We start from the raw sequence: 26,837 nt of genomic DNA, 5'->3' as shown, positions 1-26,837 counted from the left end.
GATGTGTAGCTTTGAGAACCACCCAAAGAATATCTTGCACAGGGAAACACATAGGACATACACAGAGGTGTCGAAAGGGGAGGGAGGGTGAAGATGAGAGGGCCGTAAGGCCATATTACAGAAGAGGACTTGAACTTCTGAAGAGACACACAACTGGGGAAAAACGTGTATATGGGAAAGACAGAAATTGCAGTGGCAATGCTCCCACGTGAGGCTGTTACAAGCCTCATTACAAATGCTGCTTATTAGCCTATGATGTAGAGATTTGTAACCTAGTGCTGGAGGGGCTCCAGTCTATGTTCACCTATCTTTAAACATATAATGCTCTTCACTAGGCTTGATATAGCATGTAACTCAAGAAAGACAAGGTCTAGTGTTAAATTAAGACACAAAGTATTTTCCAGTTTATTCTTTTAATTTAAAAATGTTAGTTCTGTAAACTGAAGTACCTTACAGGATACATGCATGCCATTTTTTATGAAACAACGGAATAGCAGATTTAATTTACTGCTGTCCAATTTGTCTACAAATTATATGTGTCCAAAACCTGAAGAAGTCTTACTGCAGTATATCTCTGAAACCTAATTTTCTAGCAGTTCTAATAGAGTGAACAACCAATTCACTTGTGGATAAGAAAATGAACTCCATGTCAACTTTACCTAACATTTCCTTTTAGTGAGAAATATATAGTCTAATAGACAGACTGTAGTGCTGGGTTAAATTTACAAGCTCTTCTGGATAAATGATTTGTTATAGTAGCATCATCTAAATATGTCTTTTCTTAACTCATGCCAAAGTGTAGGCACTAAAACACGTCACATTTCAAAGAATGATTAGCATAAGAAAGGAAAAATAAGATTATATAAATACAGAAGAAAAATCTTTATATCCCACTTTGTCTGTAAAGAAAGTAAATCAAATTCACATTTTCAAGCTTTGTTATCCTCTAATCTTCTCTTTATCTTCCTAGAATCAGCTGAATTTTACAGAATGCAAATTTGCATCCACTATTCCAGAGAAAATCTAATTAGATATATTCCAGGGTCACAAAGCACAGATAGACTAATATCTAAAGGAAATTTGCATTCTACTGATAAAACCCATAGTAATTAAAAACTCTTTTATATTAATTCCTCATATTAAATGAAACATTTTTAATTCTGGAATAGGATGGGTTGTAGTTATCTATTACTGAAAAAATCAACTATTAAGTGCTCACAAATGACATGGCCAGAAGCACTATTATATTACAGAAGAACAAAAAGCTAGTATCAGTATTTTTCCATGGAACTTGTATTAAATTTTGTGCACAACATCTCCTTTCAAAGTCATCCCAGAAGTCAGTCTTTATTATAAACGATGATCTATGTATCATAAACAGTGTCTTGGTGGTTTCTTTTTCAAAAGCCATAGTCAATTTCAGTAGCATATTTAATAAGATAAGATAATGGAGGAAGACAGTTAAGTACATGCTTCATCAAAGCCTGCACTGTCTCATATATAAGTAGTACTCTGCCCATCACCACACAAACGCTAATTAATGCTCTTAGTATTAAGTCTCCTGCTCCATTTAGTGTTTCACTTCAAAGAAGTCCTGCATTAATACATAAGTGTTTTACTCTTTTACACAGCCAAAGCAGCTGAAACCTTTCTTGAAGACTATTCCCTAATCTTTCCTATCTAGGAAATATACTGTGGACATTTCTTTTCTAAATCTTTTCCCCCTGCTTATCACTGAAGACACCATAATGTACAAACACCTACTATTCTAAGAAACAAAGGTGCTTTCTGCAGTTGTTTCCAACTTCCAACCTAATCAAATCAAATCAAAGGTCCCCAGACAGTAGATAGAGTCTTCCCACCCTGTCCCCAAAGAGCCCTGTGACATGTAAATCACTTGACACTTTCCAGGAGGATGCTGTTCTCTACTATAAGCCTGCAGCACACCATTACTGATTACTACTTCCGCACTTACAGAGACAGACAACATGCTTATTTATACTGACACTTTTAAACTAGCTGATTTTCCCACTACAAAAAGTCATTTCTGTGAAAGATTTCTGCACCAGGAAAGAGGGCAGACTAGGAATGAAGAACACCCTGTTCTCTACAGAATTATTTTTATTTTAAATCATGCAGATGGGTATAATATACTAAGCCTGCTTTGTAGAGAAAGGTAAAAAATACTGCACAGAGATGTGCTGCACCTAAATGCATGTTAATGGATCAGAGATATATCTAAAAAAAAATTAAGTATTTTGTAACAATAAAATAAAACATCTTCCTTAAGAACACACAGATTTGAATATGGAGCAGCAAATTACCCATATACTTAAACAATCAGAACATAACATCTCAATTAAGTAAATTTGGTCAATACAATAATGGCTTTAGCAGTTAATTAATCTATACTTTTACTTTCAGCATCTCCTAATTTACAAAAAGACTGCAAGAAGCTTATCAAGAAATCCCAGAAGAATTTTTACTACAGAGAAGAAAGTGTAAGCTGTGCAATGAGTCTGATGTACTGCACAGATGCTGATTATACATGGTAATAAAATTGACAGTTCTTCTTTGCATTTTCCCCATCTGCTTTTAAAGTAAATGGCAAAAACAGCTGTCAGAAAACAAAAAATAGATTTCAGTGATGGGATTCAGCACAGCTCCTGAATCCGAAGAACTGCAATACACAGCCAATACATCTCTCATCATATGTAACATCTGCCAGGTTTGAGAAGGGGTGTGTGTGTGTGTTATGGGGTTTTTTTGGTGTTTGTTTTTTTTGTTGGGTTTTTTTTGTTGTTTTTCAAATAAGGAAAATGTAATGGTCTCGCTTTGCTACAGAAATCCTTGAGGCTATTAAACAAAGTACCTTTTTTTCTTTCTCAACAACTGCACCTCCAGAGTGCTTATATCCACTAAATGTCACTTCTAACTTTAGCAGCAAGAGAATTCTGTTGAAATCTGTGATAACATCCATGTCTAACAAAACAAAGGATGTATTTTGAATGACTATATTACTTGCACTTTAGAATTTCAGGCTTTAATTCTGTGTATTAATAAATCTGTTTGACAGTTTCCTAAATAGTTGCATATAAAGAATCACTGTCAATGTTGCCCTAAAGCTTGCCAAATTGTTAACAACCAGTCTAATTGTTGTATCACATATTTCCTCATGGGTTTGATTGTAAATGACAGATGACTCCTTAGTCTGCATTACATCAAAAAAGTAACAAGAATTGTAATTCTAAAGCTATTAAACAATTCATCACATTTACTCAAAAGCAAGTCCCAAACCTGCATTTGTTTAATTTTTCATCACAGAAAGGGCCATCTCATGCTCTGAAGCTTACAGCACCATTAATGATGATAGGCTTTACATTCCTTAATTGTTACAGATTCGGGTTGTAGGGAAAATTCACCACTTCTTTAAAGAATTATTTGCTCAGTGCTTTGGCATCTGTCAGAGAACAGCTCCAGTGCAATTAGCCTGAGTCACCTAGAGTCAAGTTAAAGCCCCTCTAATTAGCCTATTTTTGATGAGAGCTGTTATACTACAAAAACTACTTGAGCTGTTCAGAGTAACTGTGTTAAGTTCACAACAAAATAGATGTAATCCTGCTACTCTTGGCTCACCACAAGCAGTGACTTGTCACCTGCTCTCATTGAGCAGACACACTTGCTTGAGAATCGCACTATTATGAGTCCAACAGTGTGGCAGGAGTACTTAGTACCTGTTAAACAATACATTGATTTACACCCATAAATTTGCCACTAAAATCTAAGTGAAGGTTTTTAACTAAGAATACTTTTCACAGGTGGTTACTGCTTACTAGACATGTATTTAGCAACAGTAGTAGTAAATAATGAAGAAAGCATTCAATTGACAAAGAATCACCAAATAGTGAAAAGTCAGTAGCCATAGTTTCGTTTACAGTAACTTCACTCACATCATTGCTGAGGGAAAACTATCAGCAGTGAAAAGCCATATGTGAAAATAAAATGTAAGAGTAACACCACCTTTGGAGTGTGGCACAGCTGTCAGAGATCTATGAGGGTTTTTCTGGAAGAGCTACATGGGCCTTCTCCAGCTTCCCTTCATGCTGTATGAAATATTCATTTATTCCATGCCTGAGTTATTTTCTTTCCCTTGGCAGAGTCACAGAGGTCCCTCAAGGTGCCTCTTCTACTTCAATACCCACCAGAAACTTGTACAAAACCCCAGAGGTGGAATGGTGTTCATTTGGGCCAGTATCTACTTCCAGTGTCTCTGGAAACCAGCACTGGTTTCACACATTTTTTGTCCAGTTGTTTTCTGTATCTCTACATCCTCTTGACTGTTGAAATTGTCCTTTGTCCTCTGAATTTAATTAGTTTTTAAAGACAGGACACAAGGGCATGAAGAAAGCCAAAGATGTCAACAATGGCAGCACAGAACACATACTAATAAAGAACAGATTAAATATTCTACCTACTGTCTGACAACTAAAATAAGAAAGAACAAAAAAAAAGAAAAAAAAAAGGCATAAAGCCACATGATTTACCAGTCATTTTCAGATTAGGAAGATACTTGAGTAGGAGCATGACAAATCATTTCGCTTGCGTATTAAGCAGACGGGATTAGCTATCAAATTAGCAAAACCATCTATTTTTGAGGCAGTCAAAAGGAATATCTTTCAAGTTTTGCCTGAGAAATATTAAGGTAGGAATCCCCAATATAAGTTAACTGTAATTCAGTGAAATCCGCATTGGGAAATTAAATATATTAAGGTAAAGAAGTTAATACCTCAATAGAATACCCTTTACCCATTTTTAATTTGTTTCGCATTTATTCAATACATTGCCTCACAGATAATGCATTTTTCATTATTCACATGTAATTATCATGTGTTTATATGTATATATCATATGAAATAAGATTTTAGCAAATTTCTATATTTTTGATAAAGCAAACCATTCGGTTTTATATTGCAATGGACATACAGTTTTTGCTAAGAAATAATGACCTTCCCAAAGAAAAGTATATGGAGAGAATTGTATTCACATCATTGTTGCCACAGCTGAACAGTCTAAACTCACTGTCACTTACAACATGGAGCAGCGAGTCATAAAACCTTTCTAGTAAAATTATGAAATAGTATTAGGATTATTTTCATGCAAAGATTTTCAAAGTTAACAGCTATATTTGCATTAACAGACTCAGCAGGGCCGGGGATGGCATTTAAAATTAGGTGCTGCAGAATGTGGGAAAGTTCAGTCACAGTGTATATTGATACAACAATTTTAGTTTCACGTCAGCTATTTTGCACCGGATATTTCCATTTCATTAGGAACCTTTTTTGGTCCTCCTCCCTATGTAAAGCCATACTCTTATGAATTCTTTTGAACAAACTTCTAGGGAAAAGATAAGCATATAACTAATACATTATAACTAATAATAATGTATATAAAAGTCAGGTAGTCTTATTTGAGGTATATATTTCTGGACATAAAAGTGCAGTAACTTTTAAGCAAAACAGAAGCAAGAGCTCTATATTTCACTGAAAAATCAGAATGCCTCTCCAGTCTACTGGTAAATAAATAAATAAATTTGAATATCAAGTCCAGTGCGTTAGTCAGGAATGGCCTTATAAACCTTTGGAAAGGGAAGAACATATGAGAAGATTTGAAGAAAAGTGTTCATGAAGTACAGTCGAAGAGAAGCATATAAGAGAAGAGTTAATTTTAAAAACATGGCAGCTATATGAAGTTGCTCAGAAGCTTGGAATGTTAGATTAAGAGCTGAGAAAACATTAGCCAGATCATGGAAATTTATCAAAGAGGCATTTAGGAAACAGCAATATCTCTACAAGGTACTTACTTATGTATCTTTACTGCACTATATTTCAATCCACCAGTTTCTGAAAATTCAAAAACTGGCACATTTTTCTGGATTAATACTGACCAAAATATGTATCAGTATTCATAAGCAACTGAATACTAAAATAATTATTTTAATTTTTTATCCATAAGTAGAAATCATCTTTTCACTTGACACCTCCATACACTGGCAGTATTGCATGTTGGGAATTAAAAAAAGATTTTGATCAATCAGAAAGGTTTCCAAAAGAGCCATAAGAATAATTAAATGGCTGTGAAACATTTTATAGTGAGACTAAAGAGATCTATTTAGGGTAGCATCAGAAGTTTAACATGTCTTTTCTGGAAAAAAAAAAGATAGATACAGTTATAGAGGATTCTTGCAGCCTACTAAAAATCTTAACAATACGTACTGAAACAAGACCAGTGACTACATATGTATACGTATAAATAGAAATCAACTTGACAAAACCTTTCCAGAACTTCACTGGATGTGCAAGACTTCTGGCTAACACCCTAACTGCTTAAGAGGTAAACTATATTTATGAGCTGACATTCTGTCTAAGTCCTAAAAAGACCAACATTTTGATTTAAACTAGAGAGCAGGAACAAGCACAGACCCTGGAAAACAATTACCAGTTTAGTCTTGTAACTTATTGTATCCTCCCCTCAGCATTCGGACCCATTCCTTACAAGCTGTGAAGACGCAGCGTTTGCTGTCATTTCCGTCAGGCTACCTTAGATAGCCAAATCACACTTCGAGCTGCTAAAAATAGAGAAAGCTGCCTTATCTCTGACATTTCAGAGATTTGCTGCTATATGAGTCTTTGAAGCGTCTTCAATAAATGTGTCTAAATCCTTCTCAGGTTACTTTTCTCTGTAAAGGGTCATTCTTAGAAGCATCTTTGCATCTCAGTGTAAGAATCTCTCTGTTCAAAAGCTATTTATTTGAGGCTGTACTTTCAAATTTTAGCTAAGGATGAATCCTAAAAGACAACAGAAATAGTGAAACTGTACACATGCCAAGCTTAGCTTGGAAAGATACATACATGAGCTCCCAGTTCTCAATTAAAATTCTGCATTTATGCAAATCACTTCCCCAGTTTCTGCAGTGTGATCAGGTCACTTGTCACTCTATCTTGGTTAAGTCCATCTATTAAGTTCAGTTCTCTCAGATCTAATTTTGTTTCCACTCTTTGCCTTCTTCTTTTCCCCTTTGCTTTGCTTTCCCTTTCATTTGTTCCCCTTTCTCCTTTACTATAATTTGAGTGTTACTGTGAGAGGCGGTCTCAGGAATTTTTAATCCTGCTCGGTATCACATGGCTCACAAAGTTGTAGTCGAGAGCTTGGCATAATACACAATCACTAATCAACAGACTTATGAAAACAAAGTATGAGGGAGAATGAGATGGAGGAAGATGAAAACATGAAGAAAAATAGTAGAAACTAGGAAGGTAAGATCAGACGGGTCTGAGGGGACAAATTAGAAAACTCAGGGGAAATGTAAATAAAGTCAACATGAAACAACCATACAGGTTCTAATTTTGGCATTCCAACATTAGAAATCTCCATTTGCAAGAAAGAACAATTTTATCTTGAAGGCCACAGTAATTAAGAAGTCAGTGACTTTTCACTACACTGGATTATGAAGGTGTACTGTTAAAATTCCTTACTCCTGTATGGCTTTTTCATTTCATGTATTACATGAGGGTCTTTTCTGCCCCTTACAAAGACTAAAATGATTTATACAACTGTTGCTTAGTTAACAGTGGCAACCCTCCAGTTACCCTCCCCTCCAACAAACCTTTCCCCTCCCCAAAATGGCATCATAGTGACTGTTATCCTTCAAAAAAAGAAGGAAATGTAATTAAGTCCTTCCTTTGATTACTTAAATGTTTTTAATATGAACAAAAACAGAGGAAAAACAATCACTTTAATTCCATGCATTTTTGCTTAAATAGTCATTTATACAAAGCTGTGGTCATCACAGCAAGTAATTCTATCCGTGCCCCCCTCCCCTTTAGAAGCATTTTTGCAATCATTTACTGCAATTGTATTTTGCAGTTGTATTTATTTTCTTTTATTCATAATACTACAGTAAGGAAAGAGGTTTTAGAACCACTTTGACCGGTAGTTCAAGCCACAGAAGAGAAGAGAAAAATCAGAAGAATGTAAGAGCAGCATTTTCACGAGGTAGTCTAGCTCATTAATGGCTTTTTGGCCTCTTCTTTTGAAATAAAAGCCTGTCACTTACTCACACCATTCTGAGAGAAGGTACCAGTACAATTAACAGAATTGCTGCTCGGTCGCTATTTGTAAGGTTCCTGATAGTCTGTTTGAACACGTGCCAAAAAAGTCTCTATTCAAAGGGACCCAGAGTTATTTCTGCCAATCATTCAAAGAATTTTCACACAGAAGGTGAATTCTAAAATGCAACCAAGTGAAAAGAGATTAATGGTGCTGAAAAACTAAAATGTGGAAGGAATGCCTGCATAGAGGCTGATAAATGCTATCGCCATTAGAAAGGCTATACTTTCTAAAACCAATTAAAGTAATAGTTTTGAACCTTAAGAATGACCTTTAATGCTTTTAATATATGAGCTGTATGACAAAGGAGGAAAGCACTAGGTGCATTAGACCACTGCAGTTGGTTAAGCTCAATAGACTGAACATGCCAATGAAAGAGCATCCCATAAAAATTTCTGGAAAGGGGAGAGGTTTAAACAACAAATCTAAATCAATTTAAATTATGATGTTTCTAATGAATGAATAATGTGTCATGCTTTGCTTAAGTCAATGGAAAAAGGCTAAAGGAAGGCACACTAAATAACAAAAGTTGGAAGACAGTTAATACATAACATTTATTGGCAAAGTATTTTACCTCCTGTTTACAATAGAGACATTACAATAATAGAGCTATAGGAATTTTTTTTAAGTTGCCGAAATGTTTCCTACAGGTCACTAATGGTATGAAAACTTTCCATTTGGCCCAGAGGCAAAGGTGCAGCTACGCACCTTATTAATTCTGTGCTTCCTGCATAATTAGTAGGTACACTAAAACTGGGGAAGTCTTCGTGCTCAACCAATTATTTTGTTTTTTAAAGTATTTATGTATATGAGGTATTTTTTTCTCAAATAATATCAAATTGATCTTAAAAAAAAAAGCGTAGGTATTCTTATTTAGCTGTGTGTGAATTTATAAGAGGAGAATTAATTTTGCAGGAAGGGTGTAACTGGTACAGATACAATTGTACTAAGTCAATAAAGATCAAGCACTACATTTACTGAGATGCCGAATACTTAATTTTGCTCTGAGTTTATCACACCAGAAAGGAAAAAGAGAGGACACCACAGGCTTTATTCTCCTTCCATTTTCACTGGCAGTTACTTGGAGATAAGCAGTCCTGCTACTGAAGGCATCTCCCCAAGAGGCTCTTGGCAGACAGTGCGTTGCCTGCTAATTGACTTCACACAACAGGAACTGCTAGTTTTAGCCAACTGACTTCTGTACCAATTGAGAAGTCAGACAGAGCAGTATGACAAGACCCTCTCAGCAACACCCTGATGGTTACCAGTAAATCCAAATGCACTGGAATGAAGTAGCATTTTGGCAACAAGCTCTGCTTCCTCCTGCTCCCACCATCACAGAACATTCCTTAACCACTTCAGCTTCCAGTGCAGACTCATTTTTCTCAGTGGTTTAGGCTATCAAACCAAACTCAAGAGACAGGAAGGCCGCAGTACAGTGCAAGCACATACCTCTCCTTGCCAGCTCTGCTACAGAAGCAGTATCCATCAGCAGAGAAGACAGCTCCTATTGTCTTAAATTTTCATCCCAAAACAATTGTCCAGCAGAGCTATCAAGGTGATGCAAAGTCGCAATATCAGTATTAGGCTCTAAACAGAAAGCCTTTTCTTTTACTTTTCCCTAAAAAGCTAACCAGGAGCTTTAACATGCAAAATTTTACTTAATTGAAACTGCCAATAATTAATATTTAAGAAATCCAATATTCCATTTAAAGGGGTTTTTAGCACATTATTTAGATACAGGGTAATTTATCAACCCCCTTGGGGGGGGAGGGGCTGTGTGAAGCATAGAATTGTCAACATGGAATATGCACTTTAAACCTGCAGTTTAATTATATACACCAGAAGGACAGACATTAATGCCACTTAGATTTTATGCAGCATTGTCCCACATGGACTGACAATGTAATGGATACAAAGTATTTTCATGCGGAAACAGGTCAGCCTGCGTTTTATTTAAAGGAAGTTTCTGTTGAGCAAAGAGAACGAAATCAGCACTTCATAAGGTACTGAGGAGCTGAATGAGGTCAGGCTTTCCACTGAGAGAAAGCATGGAAGAAATGAATGGAGAACATGGCAAAACATCACAAAACCATAAGCATGTGTTGAAGGCAAATGGAAGAATCTCAAGAAAAAAATAATGGATTATGTACCTTCAAAAACTAAATATGGATTCTATTCTTATTAAAAGTAACTTTCTATCCATATGAACAAATAGGAGGCAGAAATGGATTGAAAAATGAAATCTCACAAAAATAAGTTGTCAAATTTCAAGCAACTCTGTAAAGGATGGCTGACAAAGTTTGATGTCAGCTTCATGGAAAAAAGTTATTCACATGAGATACAATAAAACAAAGACAAATGGCAGGAGAGATGTAAGCACCAGAGGTGTTTGTGAAACATGAAGTCGGCTGAAGTACATGACAGGCTGGTAGTATTCAGAACTGGATTCTGCAAATACAGCCTATAAACAAGTGACAACATTGTAGGGCAGATAAGTCCAAAGTAAGGGAATTGGAAAATATGGATCTTTCAAATGTTCCTGTCAATGAAGTATGTTTAGAAAATCAGACAACATTCAGTTGAGAACGCAGAAAAAGATTGGCAAATACGGAAAATTACTGAAAAGATTGGACATCATCTGGCACATGTAAAACAGAAATATAATGCCAATTTTCTGTTGGTGTGCACAAGACTCTGGTGATGGTAGTATTATAAAGATGAGTGAATAATTAATAATATGGATATTAAAGCCGGTACATCCTTCAGAAAACAACAGGGAACCAGCACATTTCTTTTTCCCTCTCTCCCTGAGAACTGGCGAGCTCCTGCCAAAGCATGTGCTTAAAATGCTGATTACGATAATAAACTCATGTGTGTGTGAACTGTGTAATGGTGGTGGAAATGCAGTGCTCACTGTGACATTCTGCCTTGCATTCAGCAGCTCCTTGGCATTCTTAATGCTGCTGTGACAGCATGGTCTCATCTCTTCAAATATTTAGTCAGCTACCATTTTGGCATACTGACAACATTATCACATAAGGAGTAACTGAAAAACCAGATTATTTTATGGGATACAATCATTCTTTCTAATCTAATCTCAAGGGGCTGCTATAAGCAACTGTTGTAAAGTACTTCTTTAAAAATGAAGCTTTAAAACACTGTTTATTATATGATAACAATATAGGAATGTCAAAATCTTTCTGCATGTTGAAGTTAGTTGAAAGCAGAGAAGACTAAGAATTTCACAGAGCAGCTTTAAAAAATAACATAGATTCAATGTTCAGAAATGTCTGTGGATGGAATAATAAGATTATGTCTATGAACTTCTGGTTCCTGACAAAACTGTAAGAGCTAAGAAAAAAGGCCCAGGACTCTTCATGGATAATTCAATGGAAAACACGGTGCAACATGTACTGGCAGTTAAAGAAAGCAAGTAAGGATTAGGTTGCAAAACACAAAGGAAAGAAAACTAAAATTCCATTAATATAAAGTGATGGTTCACTACCATCTGGAATATTACATTCAAGTCTGGTCATTGCAGGCCAAAAAAAAATTAAAAAAAAAACAGTTCAGAGAAAAAGGAGGAGATTAATTAAAACATGGAAGGTTTGGAATCCAAAAAGATCGAATGCACTTGGAACAGTTAGTTTAGAGAAGAGATGAATCACAGTGGCATGCAAAACAGAAGATGGCAGGACGAATTATGAACCTGAATGCATTTTCCCTCCCTCCACAAAAACAAAGGAAAATTAATGAAATTTTAAAAGACTATATTTTAAACTGAAAGGTTTTGAGCACAACCCCCTCAATCAAAAAAATTCTTAGCTTAAAATAACATGAAGATTAAGAACACAGTAGCATTTAAAGCAGACGATGTTTCAAAGAAAACCTTTTTTTCCTGAAAGCTATGCAGATTTTCAGGTTTCAGAAAATGAACCAACACACACGTTGGGAGCAAGGAAAATATTTGTCCTATTGGTGTTTTACTTCTGAAGTTGTATACTGCTGTTCCCAAAACATTCTTCAGGGACAACTGATGTGGCCAGGGTGGACTTCTGGTTTGATCCAGTCTCGTAGGCTTCCCTCATTTCAATAATGGTAAAATCTTTTTTATTCCATAAACCACTCATTCTCTTATCTATCTATCATTCTTTTTGATGCTAAGACGGTGAATATACCTGCCACCCATAACAATAATAAAAGAACTATCACTCATTATTTTCCTCACATCAAAGCAGCCAGTACAGTGTAAAGCTTTCCCCATACAACCATTAAAATATACTTATTTGTCAAACTGCAACTCCTCTTCAAACTATTGACAAGGAAGCAGCAAAGATCACGCGATTCTCATAAAATACTCACAGAATCCTGTACTCTAATTCTTCGACTCAGTTTTTCCATGATTTTCAGAGCCTTTCATGTGTCTTACTTTATTTCTTTATTTTCCTGTACCTTTCTCTCCTTACCTTCCACTCAGCTGGAAATTTTTGTTCTCACTGTACAGTAAGTGCAGCCTACCACTGGCTCAAATCACATCTCAGCCCTTCTGTCTGCTTTACTCAAAATGTCAGTCAAACACTAAAGTTCCGTTTTCTGGTCACACTGGCATTCACTGGTATGTGTCTGTTTAATATAAACTAATTAGTAAAGTTTGGCTTTCTAATGTTTTATCTCTTCTTGCACCCACTTTTGAATAAATGTACGTTCACATGTCTTATGGCATCAGTGTTGTTATTTAAGTGTGCAAAATACTGTGATCTGCATTATATTTAGCCAACATTACAAACTAGATAAAATACAGAGAGATAACAGGTAGTTTGCGCTGTATCACTATCAACTATATACACTGTAGCATAGTATAGATACTGTACATATTTATATGAGCACACACATACATATTTATCTATATTAATGTATCAGAGATCTCAGAATGTGAAAAGGCCTCACTCTGGAATTTGAACACTGCCTAGCCTAGCAGGAATCACTGAGCTTCAGTTTGCAATCTGTCAAATGCTTAAAACTCAACAGCATTTCTTACATAGAAAGTACAGTGGACCAATTAGCAGAAAGCATCTTTCCTTTCTGTAAATTCCCATTTGCCTTTGCCTTATGCTCACTTCCTTTAACAATGGATTAAGTCAGCTAGTAACTACCACATCCTATCATTTCTTTGGGAGTGATGACCTTTAATAAAAATTTAGAAACACCCTTGCTATCACTGAATTTCTCAAGGAAGTACAGATGTTAACAGCATGTATCCCTACTAAACTGCATAGGTCTAGAAGATGATGATGTAAGAATTGGTCTTCCAGTATCTGTAATCACCATTCAGTGGTTAACTCCAGTGGTTAGCAGCAGAAATATTCTGGGGAATGTTTGAGATGCACTCCCTCTTCTTTCCTGCAGTATTTTTCCTCCTCTATGCACACAGAAGTACATATGCAACTAAAAAAGACAGTATACAAGCAATTAAATACTGAAAACAGACTGTGCAGCCTTCCTAGGCACTATGTATGGATTTTCTGAAGTAGTCACTTTATTTGCAAGCAGAGGGATTTTTCTGAGAGGGGTGAAATGTAGAAGAGGTGTTTGTATTATATAGCAGAATGACTGAATTGGATCAGGTAGGGTCAGCCAGGTCAGTATTAACAACAGTAATAATGAACTGACAGATTATTACTCACATCCTAAGAAGCAACCACAGTAGTTCCAATTCTGTGAAGTTCAAAAACACAGGTCAGGTATCAACAAGCCATGAGATTGCCTTAAAATTGTTAAGTTCTACTTCCTCTTGTAAAATCTCATTGTGGAGGCCTGTTTTCAAACTTTCAAGAAAATGTACATCCTTATGTACAACAGGATGTATGTTCAGGACACCTCTTCCCTTTCACTTCAGGCATCTGTTCCCCTCACCATCCTTATTGCAAATCCTTAACATAATCTTTTATCACCAACGTGCTCACAACCTTTTTATTCTGAATACTCTCTCCAAGTAATTTACTTCTAGCCAGACCCTTCTCACCAGGTTGTTGGCACAGCTACTCTCCCACTGTTTCCCTAAAGGGAACTCCCAGCCTCCCTTCCTGAACACTGTCTCCACCGTCCCCAGCACAGAGAGATCCTCATGTTGCCAAGTCCTGCTCGTCTTGTCAGAAAGTTGACCTTTTGTTTTAGTTCCTCCCCTGCCCTGCAGACCAGGCAGCAGTAACTTTCCTTCTGTGCTCACACAACCTCTCAGCCACATTGCCCTTGAGGCCTGCAGGTCCTATTGCACCACTGATACAACCCTGCTCTACAGTTATGACATGGTTGTACTTTTTGTCAATGTTTCTGCTGTTTATGTCATGTCACACAACCTTACCAGCATGCATGCTCTTCTGTCCACAGATATATGGTATCAACACAGTGACAATACCACAGATCCCATTCAACCACCTTACTTTTGCCTTCTCAGATTGCCCTCTGAGGGTAACATTTTAGCAGGACACTTATTATGGGTGGTATAGGTTGCTGATCTTTCATGCAAAGATATGCTTCTCTAATAGGGAGTCTGATGAATAGTGACTGAAGGTGGGTGTCATGGTTTAATCCCAGCCAGCAGCTCAGCCCCCCACCAGCCGCTCAGTCACCATCCCCACAGTGGGATGGAGCAAAGAATCAGAAGAGTAAAAGTAAGAAAACTCGTGGGCTAAGACAGTTTAATAGGTAAAGCAAAAGCCACCCATGCAACCAAAGCAAATGAGGGGGATTCATTCCCCCCTTCCCACTGGAAGCAGGTCCATCCACCCCCAGGAGAGCAGGGCTCCAGCACAGGTAACCGTGACTGGGGAAGACAAACGCCATCACGCCCAACGTGCCCCCTTCCTCCTCCTTCCCCAGCTCTACCCGCTGAGCATGGCGCCATACGGTACGGAATGTCCCTTTGGCCAGCCGGGGTCAGCTGTCCCGGCCGTGCCCCCTCCCAGCTGCTGGTGCCCCCCAGCCTGCTCGCTGCTGGGGGGTGAGGGGCAGACACGGCCTCGGCTCTGGGTCAGCGCTGCTCAGCAGCCACCGGCACCTCCCTGAGCCACCAGTGCTGGCTCCTGCACAGATCCAGAACATGGCCTCGAACTGGCCACTCACTGGGAAGAAAATTAACTCTAACCCAGCCAAAACCAGCACAGTGAGCAACCCTGAAGCAATGGAGTTTATAGCCTGCAGTGAAACTCCACTCACTTGCAGAAAAGCAAGAATTTCCAAACTCTTGTAAAACCAACTCAGAATGCAATTTTAACTATGGATTTTGAGTAGCGCATACAAAACTAACCGATAAGAGAACATAAATGTCTTAAATATTTTCATATACCTTCAAATTCCTTTATTACTGTATTGGAATGTATATTCCAAAATTCATACCCTACATAATGCATGAACTTATGATATAAATGAATGTTATATTTATGATATAAATAAAAATGAATACATAGAAAAAACCTGTTTTCTGCAAGTTCATAAAAAAAAAAAAGTCAGATTACGCACATTTCAGTAATAGTTTCTGGAAGGTTCGTTGGGATCTCAGTGAGGCCTTTCCCACGACAGTCCACAATGTTGTTACTACAGGTGCACGCCGCAGGGCAATGCAAGACACTGCAGGATGGAGCCATGAAGGACTGGTGACCTGCAAAAGAAAAGTTTCTCCTAAAATTGCACAACACAGTCAAACAGTAGTTCAGTCTACCTCAACAGTAAAACATCACATTTTACACTTCCTTAAAAAATTTAGGGCAGAACTGCTAAAATAAACATTGTATCCTACCAGTACTTTTGTATTGCATTAATTTAAATACCCATATAATAGCAACATGTCGATACAATACTGAGAGATGAAAGACAAATGCTCAGTTACTGTGCTAGAATTACATCATTCTTCAACTTCTTCAGCAACTTGCAAAGTCTTATTAAAGAAGACAGTGTCTTCGCCATTTTTCAGGTATATTTTATTTATTCTGTGGTTTTAAAAGTCAATTATTTATTTAATTTTCATAATCTTGTGTACTATTAAAAATGCATGTCAACAGAAATGAATGAACTTTGTTACAAAAACTGAAGGTGTCCTGCTAGTTATGATCTGTTCTGCAATTACTTATTTGAGTACAGTCCTTCAGTTACATATTGGTTACAGATACTTTTGGAATTATGACATTTTTATTTAAAAATAAATCCAACGTTGACTTCACAGCTCATACTCTCACTATCTGTGTTAGCTCAGCAGACTTCTTGCTCCCACACTCTAGCATTCTTATTAACTCAGGTGTCTAATTTACACGACTTCCCTGCTCCCCTCCCCCCAAGCTCTTGTGCTATATGTCAAACTTGGCATTTATAATTGTATTTAAAAATAATCTTATCATATTTAGGTATGTTTTAGAAAGTAAACAACTTATTATATTTTCCTGCAAATAGAAAGATTGCACATTTTATAATATATGAATGCACTCTTTCTTGTATCAATTTAATGATACAGAATTGCTGTTTTGTAATGATACAGAAAGGCACAAAGAGATGAGAAAGGCATGAAGCCTTTTTTCTTCTTTTTTTTTTTGTTAAGGTAAAAAAAGCTGCTGACTGTTTTGAAATTCTCAGGGGAATACAACCTTCTTGACTGTGAAACCACAACTTAATCTCTCTCTCATTACGTTTAATGTCATATATTAACATAGGAAGGTTGCATTGACAATGTAAGTTGCAGCCAGTGCTGTTCGTTCTTACAACTTCAAATAACTGCTCATGTTTTAAATTACTGAAAAGGTTAGTCTTTTGAGATAGTAGTTTACAATATAATAACTTGATTTCACATTTATGTATTTGTTACAAAATACAAACAGCTGACAAAAAGTAATAACACATACTACTTTTTCTGTATTAATGGGCAGGAAATACTTCACCTACTTTTGTTTAATAAAAGTACAGCGATCCAGGGAGAAAACATGATTATTCCCCTTCCTCAAAATCAGGGTTATAATGACCAAGTTATAAAACTGTTCTTGATCCTTGGGCTCTGCAGCCATGCCATTTACAAATAAGATACATGAGGTGATCTTGTTAGGAGCCCTTTTAAGTGTTCATAAAGGCAGAATTAATGGTAAGAATACTGTTAGCATTTGCTATGCAAAGATGCAAGTGCCTTACACTTTGATGTCAGAGGCTGTTTAACAAGGACAAAACATTGTGCTCCCCATAAAACTCTTTTAAAAGCACAGATCTGTGAAAATTTTGGGATACTTGGCAATAGGCTTCTGGGGTTCTGCAGAATATCAGTCAGTAGAAACGACCCTGCTGAATCACTGAAAAGATAGAGAGCTGTATTCCAGCTGTTTTTTAATGGTTTTGAGGAAACTTGAAACAGTAGACAAAGTTTACAGAAAATTTTCAATCTGAGTCTAAAAATATTTAAATAAGAAAGATAAACTTGCCTTCTTCCTCATCTAGAAGATACAAATAAAGGAAAAAAAAATTGAATAGAGAAAATGTGATTAGTAACGAACTGTTAGTCATTTCATTATTTCATATCAGAAAATAACCTGATGCACTAATAAAGCATGCCAATAACATTCAGAAAGTTACTTAGCGATTCAGATTATTTAAACTGCAGAAAATAACAAGAAAAAGCAACAACCTGTAAAGTTAAAAAATAATAATCCCTTATTACTAAAGGCCCTATGTTCTCAGACAGTACACCTTTTATTTCATTTTCTGTATGTCCCCCCCATAATTATACTTTTAGAAGGTTATATAATCTATGTGAATGCATCATTTACACAAATTTTGTAAGGACAGAAGCACACACACACACTCCCCCCAAGATACAAATCACAATAAAAATGATTAGTTTATTTTTTTAATAAACATTAATGCTTGGGTTATGCAAAAGCTAGCAGAACTCAATATGCAGCACTAGCTATCACTGATGAGCTGTTGGTAGGTGTGTTGTAAAACAGGACTTGGTGCATGAATCTGTTTCCCTTACCGCTGCAGACAAACTCCCGTTTTTGGACCTCGGCTACGTTGTGTCCCCGTAGGTGGGACGGCCCCATGCACTGGGTGTAGAGGCCGACCCGTGGCCGCTGCCGCAGCCAGTCGGACAGCCAGGCCAGGTGGCAATCACAGTAGAGGTTGTTGGAGTGAAGACGACTGCATGGAAAGAAACACATCAGTACCTTTAAGCTAGGAAGAACGAACAGAAAAGCAACTAGTTTCCCCAGCCGCCACTTCAGCAAGCAGCTATACCAATCTATTAATAAAAATTGTTAAGTGGGGAATTAATTTTTCGCATCTTTCATTGCAAGTCTGGGAGTTAAATGCTAATACTTAAAACTATACAAGCAACAAAATTACTTTTTATTTGTGGTCTAATTAATCAGAAGGAAAAAGAGGACTTCCTAGTAAAGCAAGCTATCTGTAGTTTCTTTTCTCTTGTCTAAAAGCAAGAAGTAAATATACAAGAGCTTGAAAGCTGCCGTGGGAGCCTTTAGTCCAGATCTGTACAAATAGTGAATAAGACAAAAATGTCTCAAGTAAATTGCCCTATAGTGATAATATACTGTCAGAAAAAAAGACTTAATAAAAGATTTTGTTTCCAATTAGATATATCTGTAAGTCTGGCCATTATTAGTCTCTATAGAAACAGCCTGCAAAATCCCTTTAACAAGTCATATTCATTTTCTGCTAATCAAGACAGAGTAATAACTCAATATAAAACACCTTCTTCCACATCCTTTTTCTGATTTCCTCTCTTTTTGTTTAATCACAGAAAGGGGGATTAGCTGCTTTTGGCTCCTAGGGACCTACATTCTAAGCAATGCCTGAAATTAAAAGACCAAATGGCAGCAAGCAATGGAATTAAGTAAGTTGCCTCTCTGTTGGCAGGCTCCGAGACAAGAGCCTTGCCAAATGGCAAAAAGCACTTTGCCATTGACAAAATATCAGACAAATGCATTCACTAAATTAGGTAAATTACTTTCCTCTGACTCTTACTTTTCTCTGGCTCTTACATTTTCTCAAACTACAGAAAAGGATGCCCACAGCTATAAATCAAATCCTTACTCAGAATCATGCATAACATAGTAATGTAATTTTGGTCCTTTTTAGCTGATGCGCTCTACCCTAACCAAATAACTGGAACGGAAGTGCAAGAAAATCAGCGTTTAGACAAGGAGTCGAATTAATCCATTAAAAAAATATCTGTAAAGCAACATGAAATGTGTAACCAACATAAAGAAATGATTTTATTTAACTCACTTCCCGCACCCCCCACCCCCCCATAAACAACTAGAAATTAAAGGCAATGTATTTTCTGTACCAGTTCTTGGGTAGGTGCTTTGCAAATATAGCTCACAATACAGCACACTCATTCAGTACAATCTGTGGCCAGCTGTAGGCAAGAACACCATTGCAAATCAGAACTAATGCCACTGAAATCAATATGGTTATACAAGCATATTCTGACTGCAAATGGGATGTTACAGCTATAATCTAGGACTCTATGTGTCCATTTTCTTTTGTTGCTAATTTGATTCACTGTAATTCGTGGTTCAGAATATAAACTGTATTTGAAAGAGTTACGGACATTCATGTTTTCAAGTCTCAGACCTGAAAAACTGGAATGAAATTCTATTATCAAAATATAACCAAGGACACCAAAAGCCCATGGCCAGCACTGTTTAAGTACCCTTGCATTTGTCCAAATAAGAATAGTTACAATTCTGTTATGAAATCAGCAGGACTACTCACCTGCATGAAGTTTCTTCAGTTATGAAAGGTATGCTATATTGAATAGCCCTACTGATATCAAAACAGTTGTGTAACCCAACATGCTTAAAAGAAAATGGGCAGGCTCTTTGTAAAAGTAATTTCTGAACAGTAAGAGCTACTCTTGAACTCTGATAGAAACACCCTGTTCATTTTTGATTCCCACTTCACTGGAAAATCTGTTTGAACGAGAGTCTCCAGACTAAACCTTGATATATTCTGGTTTTGCCAGTCAACACAATATACATTTATTCTTAGTTCAGTATAAACATACAAAAGAAATAACAGCACACTCTATCACTAGCATACACACTCTTTTGACTGTGTTTTGTTTCAGAATGGTGAAGTGTTCTTCTGTGAAAGTCATAACCTCTAAAAATGGGGACCTTATTGTAAATGCTGACACAACTTTAATTATAATAGCACTACCGGATGATGCTATAATTTTATGTTACAAAGAATGTTGGAGAGCCAGTTTAGTTTAATTAGGTCTGCTAGCAATACAGTAATAAAAGCATAAAGATTTCCCATTTATCACATCTGACATCCAATCAAAGATTCTTCCATGTTCCTAAATGAAATGTGACCCATTCAATTGCTCAAAGTAAAACAAATTTTTGACTTTCAAAACCCATGTATTTCCTTCTCTATAGAGCTGTAATATATAACAGAGAATCCCCCCTGCCTTCATCTTCTTTGCTAGAAGGTGATGCTTTTCTGTGACTGAATACAGCACTGTGGAAAATCCAGCTGGGAAAAGGCCATGGAACCATTTTCATAGGCTTATTCATCCCAAATCCTAAAAAAGCTAATGGAAAAGGATGCAACTGCTTCTTTATCACCCGAGCCCGAAGTATCAGCCTTGGGGTCACTTGTTAGCTTTACCTTTCAGAATTAGCCGCCATACATGCACACACAGATTTCATGCTCGTCAGCCTCATGATACCTCAATATTTTTTTTTTAATTGAGCTTATGCTTTTTTTTTGCCTATATACGTGTCTGTAGACCACTGAAAAAAATTGGTAGAGATAAAAATTATATACTGGACCGACAAAATGGCAGCCAGTTTCAGTGGGACTACTTACAATGTTCTGAGTTTGGGCATATGGTTGAAACTTGCCACCGACAGTCGAGTGATGTTGTTATTGTTGAGAGTGCTGCAAATACAGGAAGAAGCATATCAACATGTTACAGTTATATCATACCTACTACACTTTTAAAAAGGTATAGGTAGTGAAGACCTTGGTGTACTGTGTTTAGGGATAGGTATCAGGAAAAAGAACAAGCTTTTAGATATGCTTTTCCTCCCTGTTCAATGCCTGGTAAAACACTATGGTTTGACTGTTTTAATAAACCTAAGTAATATGAGGTCCCAGTAACCTATGATTCACTCAAATGGAGCTTCCACCAATGTTGAGAACATCTAGCAGGGGTCCTCAAACTTTTTAAACAGGGGGCCGGCGCGCGGATGAAGTGGCAGGCAGTCATCTGCGGCTGCTTGGTTGGCGGGGGGGGTCTGTAAATACCAGGGGCCGGATTGAGGACCCTGGGGGGCCGTATCTGGCCCACGGGCCATAGTTTGAGGACTCCTGATCTAGGGCATTCAAGCTAAGCTTGTCATCCCAATGTAAAAGCGAGAGTTCTTGGAGAAAATTACTTGATTCTAGGACTCAGTTTTCCCTTTCTAGCTTTTGAGAGTCCATATTTGTTGACAGAGGATACAAATAACAAGATCTGCCTGTTTTTTCAAGATTTTTAGGAAAACAACTATGGGCTGCAATTAGGTTTTATATGGAACAGGATTCCTATAGATGATCCAGAGCTGCATGAACAATAGGGAGAGTTTCTGCTCTACAATGGAAGGAGTCACGAATTTTAATATTTCAGCAAACTAATAATTTAAATTTTAGACAAGATCCCTGGAACTTGATAGCAACTGGGAATAAATCTTAGCCAATTTTTGGTTAGCACAGACCAGTCATACTCCTTAAGTGTAATTTGTAAAGATAATAAGATTTATGAACAATCCTACAGCTAAATATTGCCTTTAGGCGGCAAATAAAACACATACAAGCTTGACTCCAGAACAAGTGATACAATTTACAGTTTTGACTTAGAACTTACTCATTTGAGTAAAAAAGAGTATGTGCTCTGAGATTTTAAGAATATAACTATGACACTAATAAGTAAGTCCTACTGCCCAAACCTTTTTTCCCTTTTGAAACAGTGTTTTACATTTTCCTTTTTTTTTTTTTCTTTTTTTTTTCTTTAAAGTGTGATTTATGCTTATTTGGAAGAAACTTTTTAGTACTTTCTGATCCTGAAACACAGAAAGGTAAATTCACAGCACCCCGAGCAGGATTGGTCTATACACCTCCACATTAACCAAGCAGTTAATTACTGCTGTAATGTACTGCATTTCACCTTTGTGTGCTTACTCATTCCATGTCCTAAATGTTTTCTTCACTGTGCATAAGGGATCTCCCCTGTGTGCTCTTAGAGCTACATAAAGAAAGAAGAGAAAAATAAAAAGAAGAAGAAAAAGGGAGAATCATGCCCTTTTTCAAAACAGAACAAAAATGAAGCAAAAAAAATGGCCAAGTGGGTATATCTGCAAAAGGTGTCTTAATGAATAAATGACAATCGGTAAATCTTGGCGGGATTTTCTTACAGTGTCCACATAGTATATGACAGCTCCCACAGTTCTTCTTGCACAACTTCTTACAAGGTTTTAAATCATGTCTCTTCAGTGAAGGGAATGGAAATTAGTACATATTTCCATAGCTGTTAGCTGTTTAAAGAAGGTGTATCTACAAATGGTTTAATTCTCTATTTCAGATGTTTGATGTTTGCCTTGCTATTTTTTATATGTGAGCTATTACTTTACTTTTTGCAAGGGTACAGAAAACTATCAGTAGATGTAAGGGATACATAAGGAATTAAATAATTTTCTTAACTATTTCTGTCTAATGATGAAAATGCTTGACATCAATGGAGAGATATAATTAAAAAAAATTAGCTCGTTTTCTCTATGAGTTACATATGATTGCAAAGAATGTGATGACTGAAAGACTTTTTTTTCATTTGTTAGATACTTTATTTGTTCTAATGTCCCACGGTTTGTTTCCCCACTATAGCAGATTTTCTGTTCAAAAAAAAAAAAAAAAAAAAAAAAAAAGAGAGAAAAAGGGTAAATAAAATTTCACAGAAATTCATAGGGAGGATCATATCTATAATTGCTTTCATCTTTCAGAACTGTCCAGAACTCAGGTTGATTTTGTAATCTTTAACACTAACAGCCTCTAAGATTCTGCAATTATTTAACCAATATATAAGACCTATTACTTTGGTAAACATTTCAAACTGTCACTAAACAGTATACTTGTAGTTTGAAGTAATATACACATTCTGTGCTTAGATGGAATCATTAAGTCCAAATGAAAACAAAATAAGTAGTTTTATTTACTACTCAGTGAATATAGTATGGTCTAAAATACATATCTTTTATTCTTTAAGCCAAATTGGAAAGGAAGCTGAATTAGATACAAAATCTTCAGTACTGTTTGAAATATATGTCTCCATTTTTAAAAAACTTAATCTTTACATCATTGCTTATCACATAACATAACTGAAGATAGCAAACATTTATATATTTGAACACGCTAATAGTCTATGTATATTCATTCAGAAAATTCTAATTACCTGCTTTTTCAGTAGACTATTATTTTAACATTTTTTTTTCCCTTTTTTTCATTCATTGAAATAGATGTGAAAATTTTACCACTGACTTCAAATACCAAGGATTACCTTTTTAGAACACTAAAAATTACAACCATTAACAATGCAGAAAATACTTATTTTTTAAATAGACATTTAACACTTTCACTTGTAAAGAAGATCTTATATTAAAACCCATAATAACTAGACTAAACCATCACTGGGAAAGTTATTTTGTCGTATTTATGAGTTCCGAAGATAAAAATCTCACAGAACATCAGGTTTACTGACAGACCACCAACAATTGATCAACTTCGCAATTAGATGCAATATTGAACCTACAGTACATTTAACATGGATTTATACCAGAAAGTTAACAATAGGCTTGTTATTCTATGATTATGGAGTAAAAAAAATTAAAAAATCAAATTTAGCTGTCAGATTCATTCACTCATAAGTAAAACCAATTATTGCTTAATAACAAAAAACTCTACCAGCAGTAGTTCACATATTCTTTAGTTTCTTGGACATACAGACACTATCTATTGCCAAAGAAGCTTCTTCAGAGTCTTAAAAAAACCCACAAAACCAAAAGCAACAAAAACCTGTCCCTCACCCCTCCCAAGTGATTTACCAACTGTGATTCAAAGTAACATGAGGTAACTCACTGATACACAGTCTTTCACTTCTCTTAATGTAGAAAGCCCAGCAAAAATATGACATTTGACTGACAGAGCAGATACTTTAGGAATGTGTCCTGTGCCTCAGATTCTTTGGGAACTGAGACACTTTGCTCATTACAGTAACTATTTTCAGGTCAGGGGTCACTAATGATAATTTTGTTACCTTTTACCTCATTGATGGCTACTCTAAGACGGTGAGAAAAAGTATGCAAAGGAGTATTGCAGTACTAACCTTCAGTGACATAAAGACATTTTTCTAGACATATATATATGTATCTTTTTATTCACATAAAATTTAAAATGTTTTAAAAAAAGCAATTTATGTGGACATGTTAAATATCTTAACACATAACGGTAATATTTGCTAGAAAAATGCCTCTTTGAAACCATCCAGATTGTCAAATATATATATATATATAATATTGTTCTTTAAACGGCATCTGAAAGATTAAATTGATGTCAGAGTATACAACAAAGGCAATCCTGAAAATGTCCAGCATTTCTACAGTGATGGATAATTTACAAAATTCATTGGATTCATTAATACTGCCCCCCCCATTTTGAAAGGAAATATATTTTTTTCTTACAGTATCTGCCACCTGCTTTTTTTTGTTTTGTTTTGTTTTGTTTTGGTTTTTTTAAATTTTGTTTAATGGCTGTCTTGCAGAGTAAAGGAATATCTCTGCCTCTCCACATCTTTTTGCCATTGTATAGCATATCACAGTGGATTATTTTAAGACATCTTTTCACTAGACCAACCTGACACCAGGCTGCAGCTCCTAGATAAGCTTTTACATTAGCACTCCCCAGATACCGAGCTCCCGCTACAAGTAAGAGATACAAGGAATACTTACAGCACTTCCAGGTCACGCAGAGCCCTAAATGCCCCGTCTTCAATACAGCTGATCTGGTTGTAATCCAGTTGTCTGTTAAAGAGATTAGGAAGGTATTCTTAAGGGAGATGAGCGCTGGCAGCGCTGGGTGCAAAGCCAGCCTGCTGAAGGGCCAGCAGAGCTAGGCCAGGCAAGCTGAAACACCCTCGCAAAGACGCTGGTAAGCTTGAGACTGTCACACGGCATGCTGGCCTGGGTGCTGCCACAGAAATCCCTTTTTGTTCTGAACTGTCTGCGCAAAACAGCAGCGCTGGGAAAGCTCCAGTAAATAATAACTGCACCTTATATTAAATGCCAAAGGAATGCAATTTCATTACATCAAGAAAAGCTATCCATTAAAAGCTCTCAGCGTCATCTTGCTGAAACAATTTCATTAAGGTAAAGGACGGTAAATCACTTAATGTCACACACATCCCCTCAGTGACCTAACAGAATCCATTTATCAGAGCAGCCCAGCTGCATGTTAATTCCACCTGCCGTGGCAGTGGCCGGCAGGAGACACAACTTTTCGGGGTCTCTCTGCATGCCTGCATGCCTGGACCAGGTGGAGGTGCAGGGGCACTGCGGGGGTGGTGTGTGTGTGTGGATTTAGAAGAATTGCTTTCTAGAATATTTCTGTATGTAGACAAAATAGTGCCCAAGGTATTTACATACTTGGTTATGTATCTCCTTTAATTCTGCTCCAAATTAAACTAGTATTTCTGTTGTAACCTTCAGTACATGGTTTTCTACATACTCTGTGCTCTCCACAATTATATGCAGATAGGATGTTGGAATGGAGCACTTGAATTCTGGACATAAAACTCAGCAATCCATCCCATACATTATAAATCTTTAAGTATTAAGTTATGAAAAATTTACATGCTTTTCTGTAAAGAATGTTGTTACCTTTTCAATTCAAAAATTGATACAGTACACACTGCCCAATTAAAAAAGTCTGCTGAAACTAAGAACCATGCAAATAGAAAATCCCAGTTTCTCTGCTGACAAAAGCTTTTCCTATAAATACTGCCACACATCATCTGCATTTCAGTGCATGACTTGCAAAGCAAAAATGATACAACCTCACTTCAAACAACCAGATCTTCTCCAAGCCGATAACTTGTCAGTGTCAGACAATATATATGAGTAAATGTGTGTGAACAACACTAAGAAAATGAACAAAATACAAATGAACTCTGCCCTTCTGTCTTCAATTATATATTAGCTAGCAGGGCTAATGAGGCTTTTACTAAAACATTTTCTGCGATTCTTCTGAATCTATGATAACGTTTTACTTTATTAATAAATCATCACACCCACTGTTGAATGTAATGTACCAACTTCTATAAAGTTCTTTAGTTTCATCCATATTTTTCATCTGAATTAATACTATGCAAGAATAAAATATTGTCATAACTGTAACAGTGCCCGTGCTTCTGTGTACTGAAATCTAAATGCAAACTATCATTTCCTGAATATGATATTTAATCATTTTGATGCAATGTTACAGCACCAGTGCTGCAGTGTTACTTTCTCAGGCTCCTTCAATTTTTATTAATGAATTTCATTTAACAATTAAGTTAATAGCCTTTTTTATTTTAAAGA

At 36.4% G+C, this 26,837-nt stretch overlaps 1 protein-coding gene across 16 annotated transcripts in view; it reads right to left on the bottom strand.

Annotated features, from left to right (window-relative positions):
• The window catches only part of SLIT2 (slit guidance ligand 2), a 266,430-nt gene that overhangs the window by 78,730 nt on the left and 160,863 nt on the right, over positions 1-26,837 (bottom strand). For all 16 annotated transcript variants that reach the window (XR_005104629.1, XM_037390324.1, XM_037390315.1 and 13 more), the window contains exons 6-9: positions 25,212-25,283; positions 21,043-21,114; positions 18,176-18,339; positions 15,688-15,826 (exon numbers count right to left, since the gene is read on the bottom strand). Coding sequence is in view for 15 of the 16 variants with exons in the window: in XM_037390324.1 (XP_037246221.1) it covers positions 15,688-15,826; positions 18,176-18,339; positions 21,043-21,114; positions 25,212-25,283 (447 nt within the window). In the remaining variant the exon portion in view is untranslated. The remainder of the gene's footprint in view (positions 1-15,687; positions 15,827-18,175; positions 18,340-21,042; positions 21,115-25,211; positions 25,284-26,837) is intronic.

The sequence above is a fragment of the Falco rusticolus genome, chromosome 1 (genome assembly GCF_015220075.1).
Source record: "Falco rusticolus isolate bFalRus1 chromosome 1, bFalRus1.pri, whole genome shotgun sequence".
NCBI classification, from domain to species: domain Eukaryota; kingdom Metazoa; phylum Chordata; class Aves; order Falconiformes; family Falconidae; genus Falco; species Falco rusticolus.
Note: the sequence above shows the minus strand (reverse complement) of the source record. Positions and strands in the feature narration are given on the sequence as shown.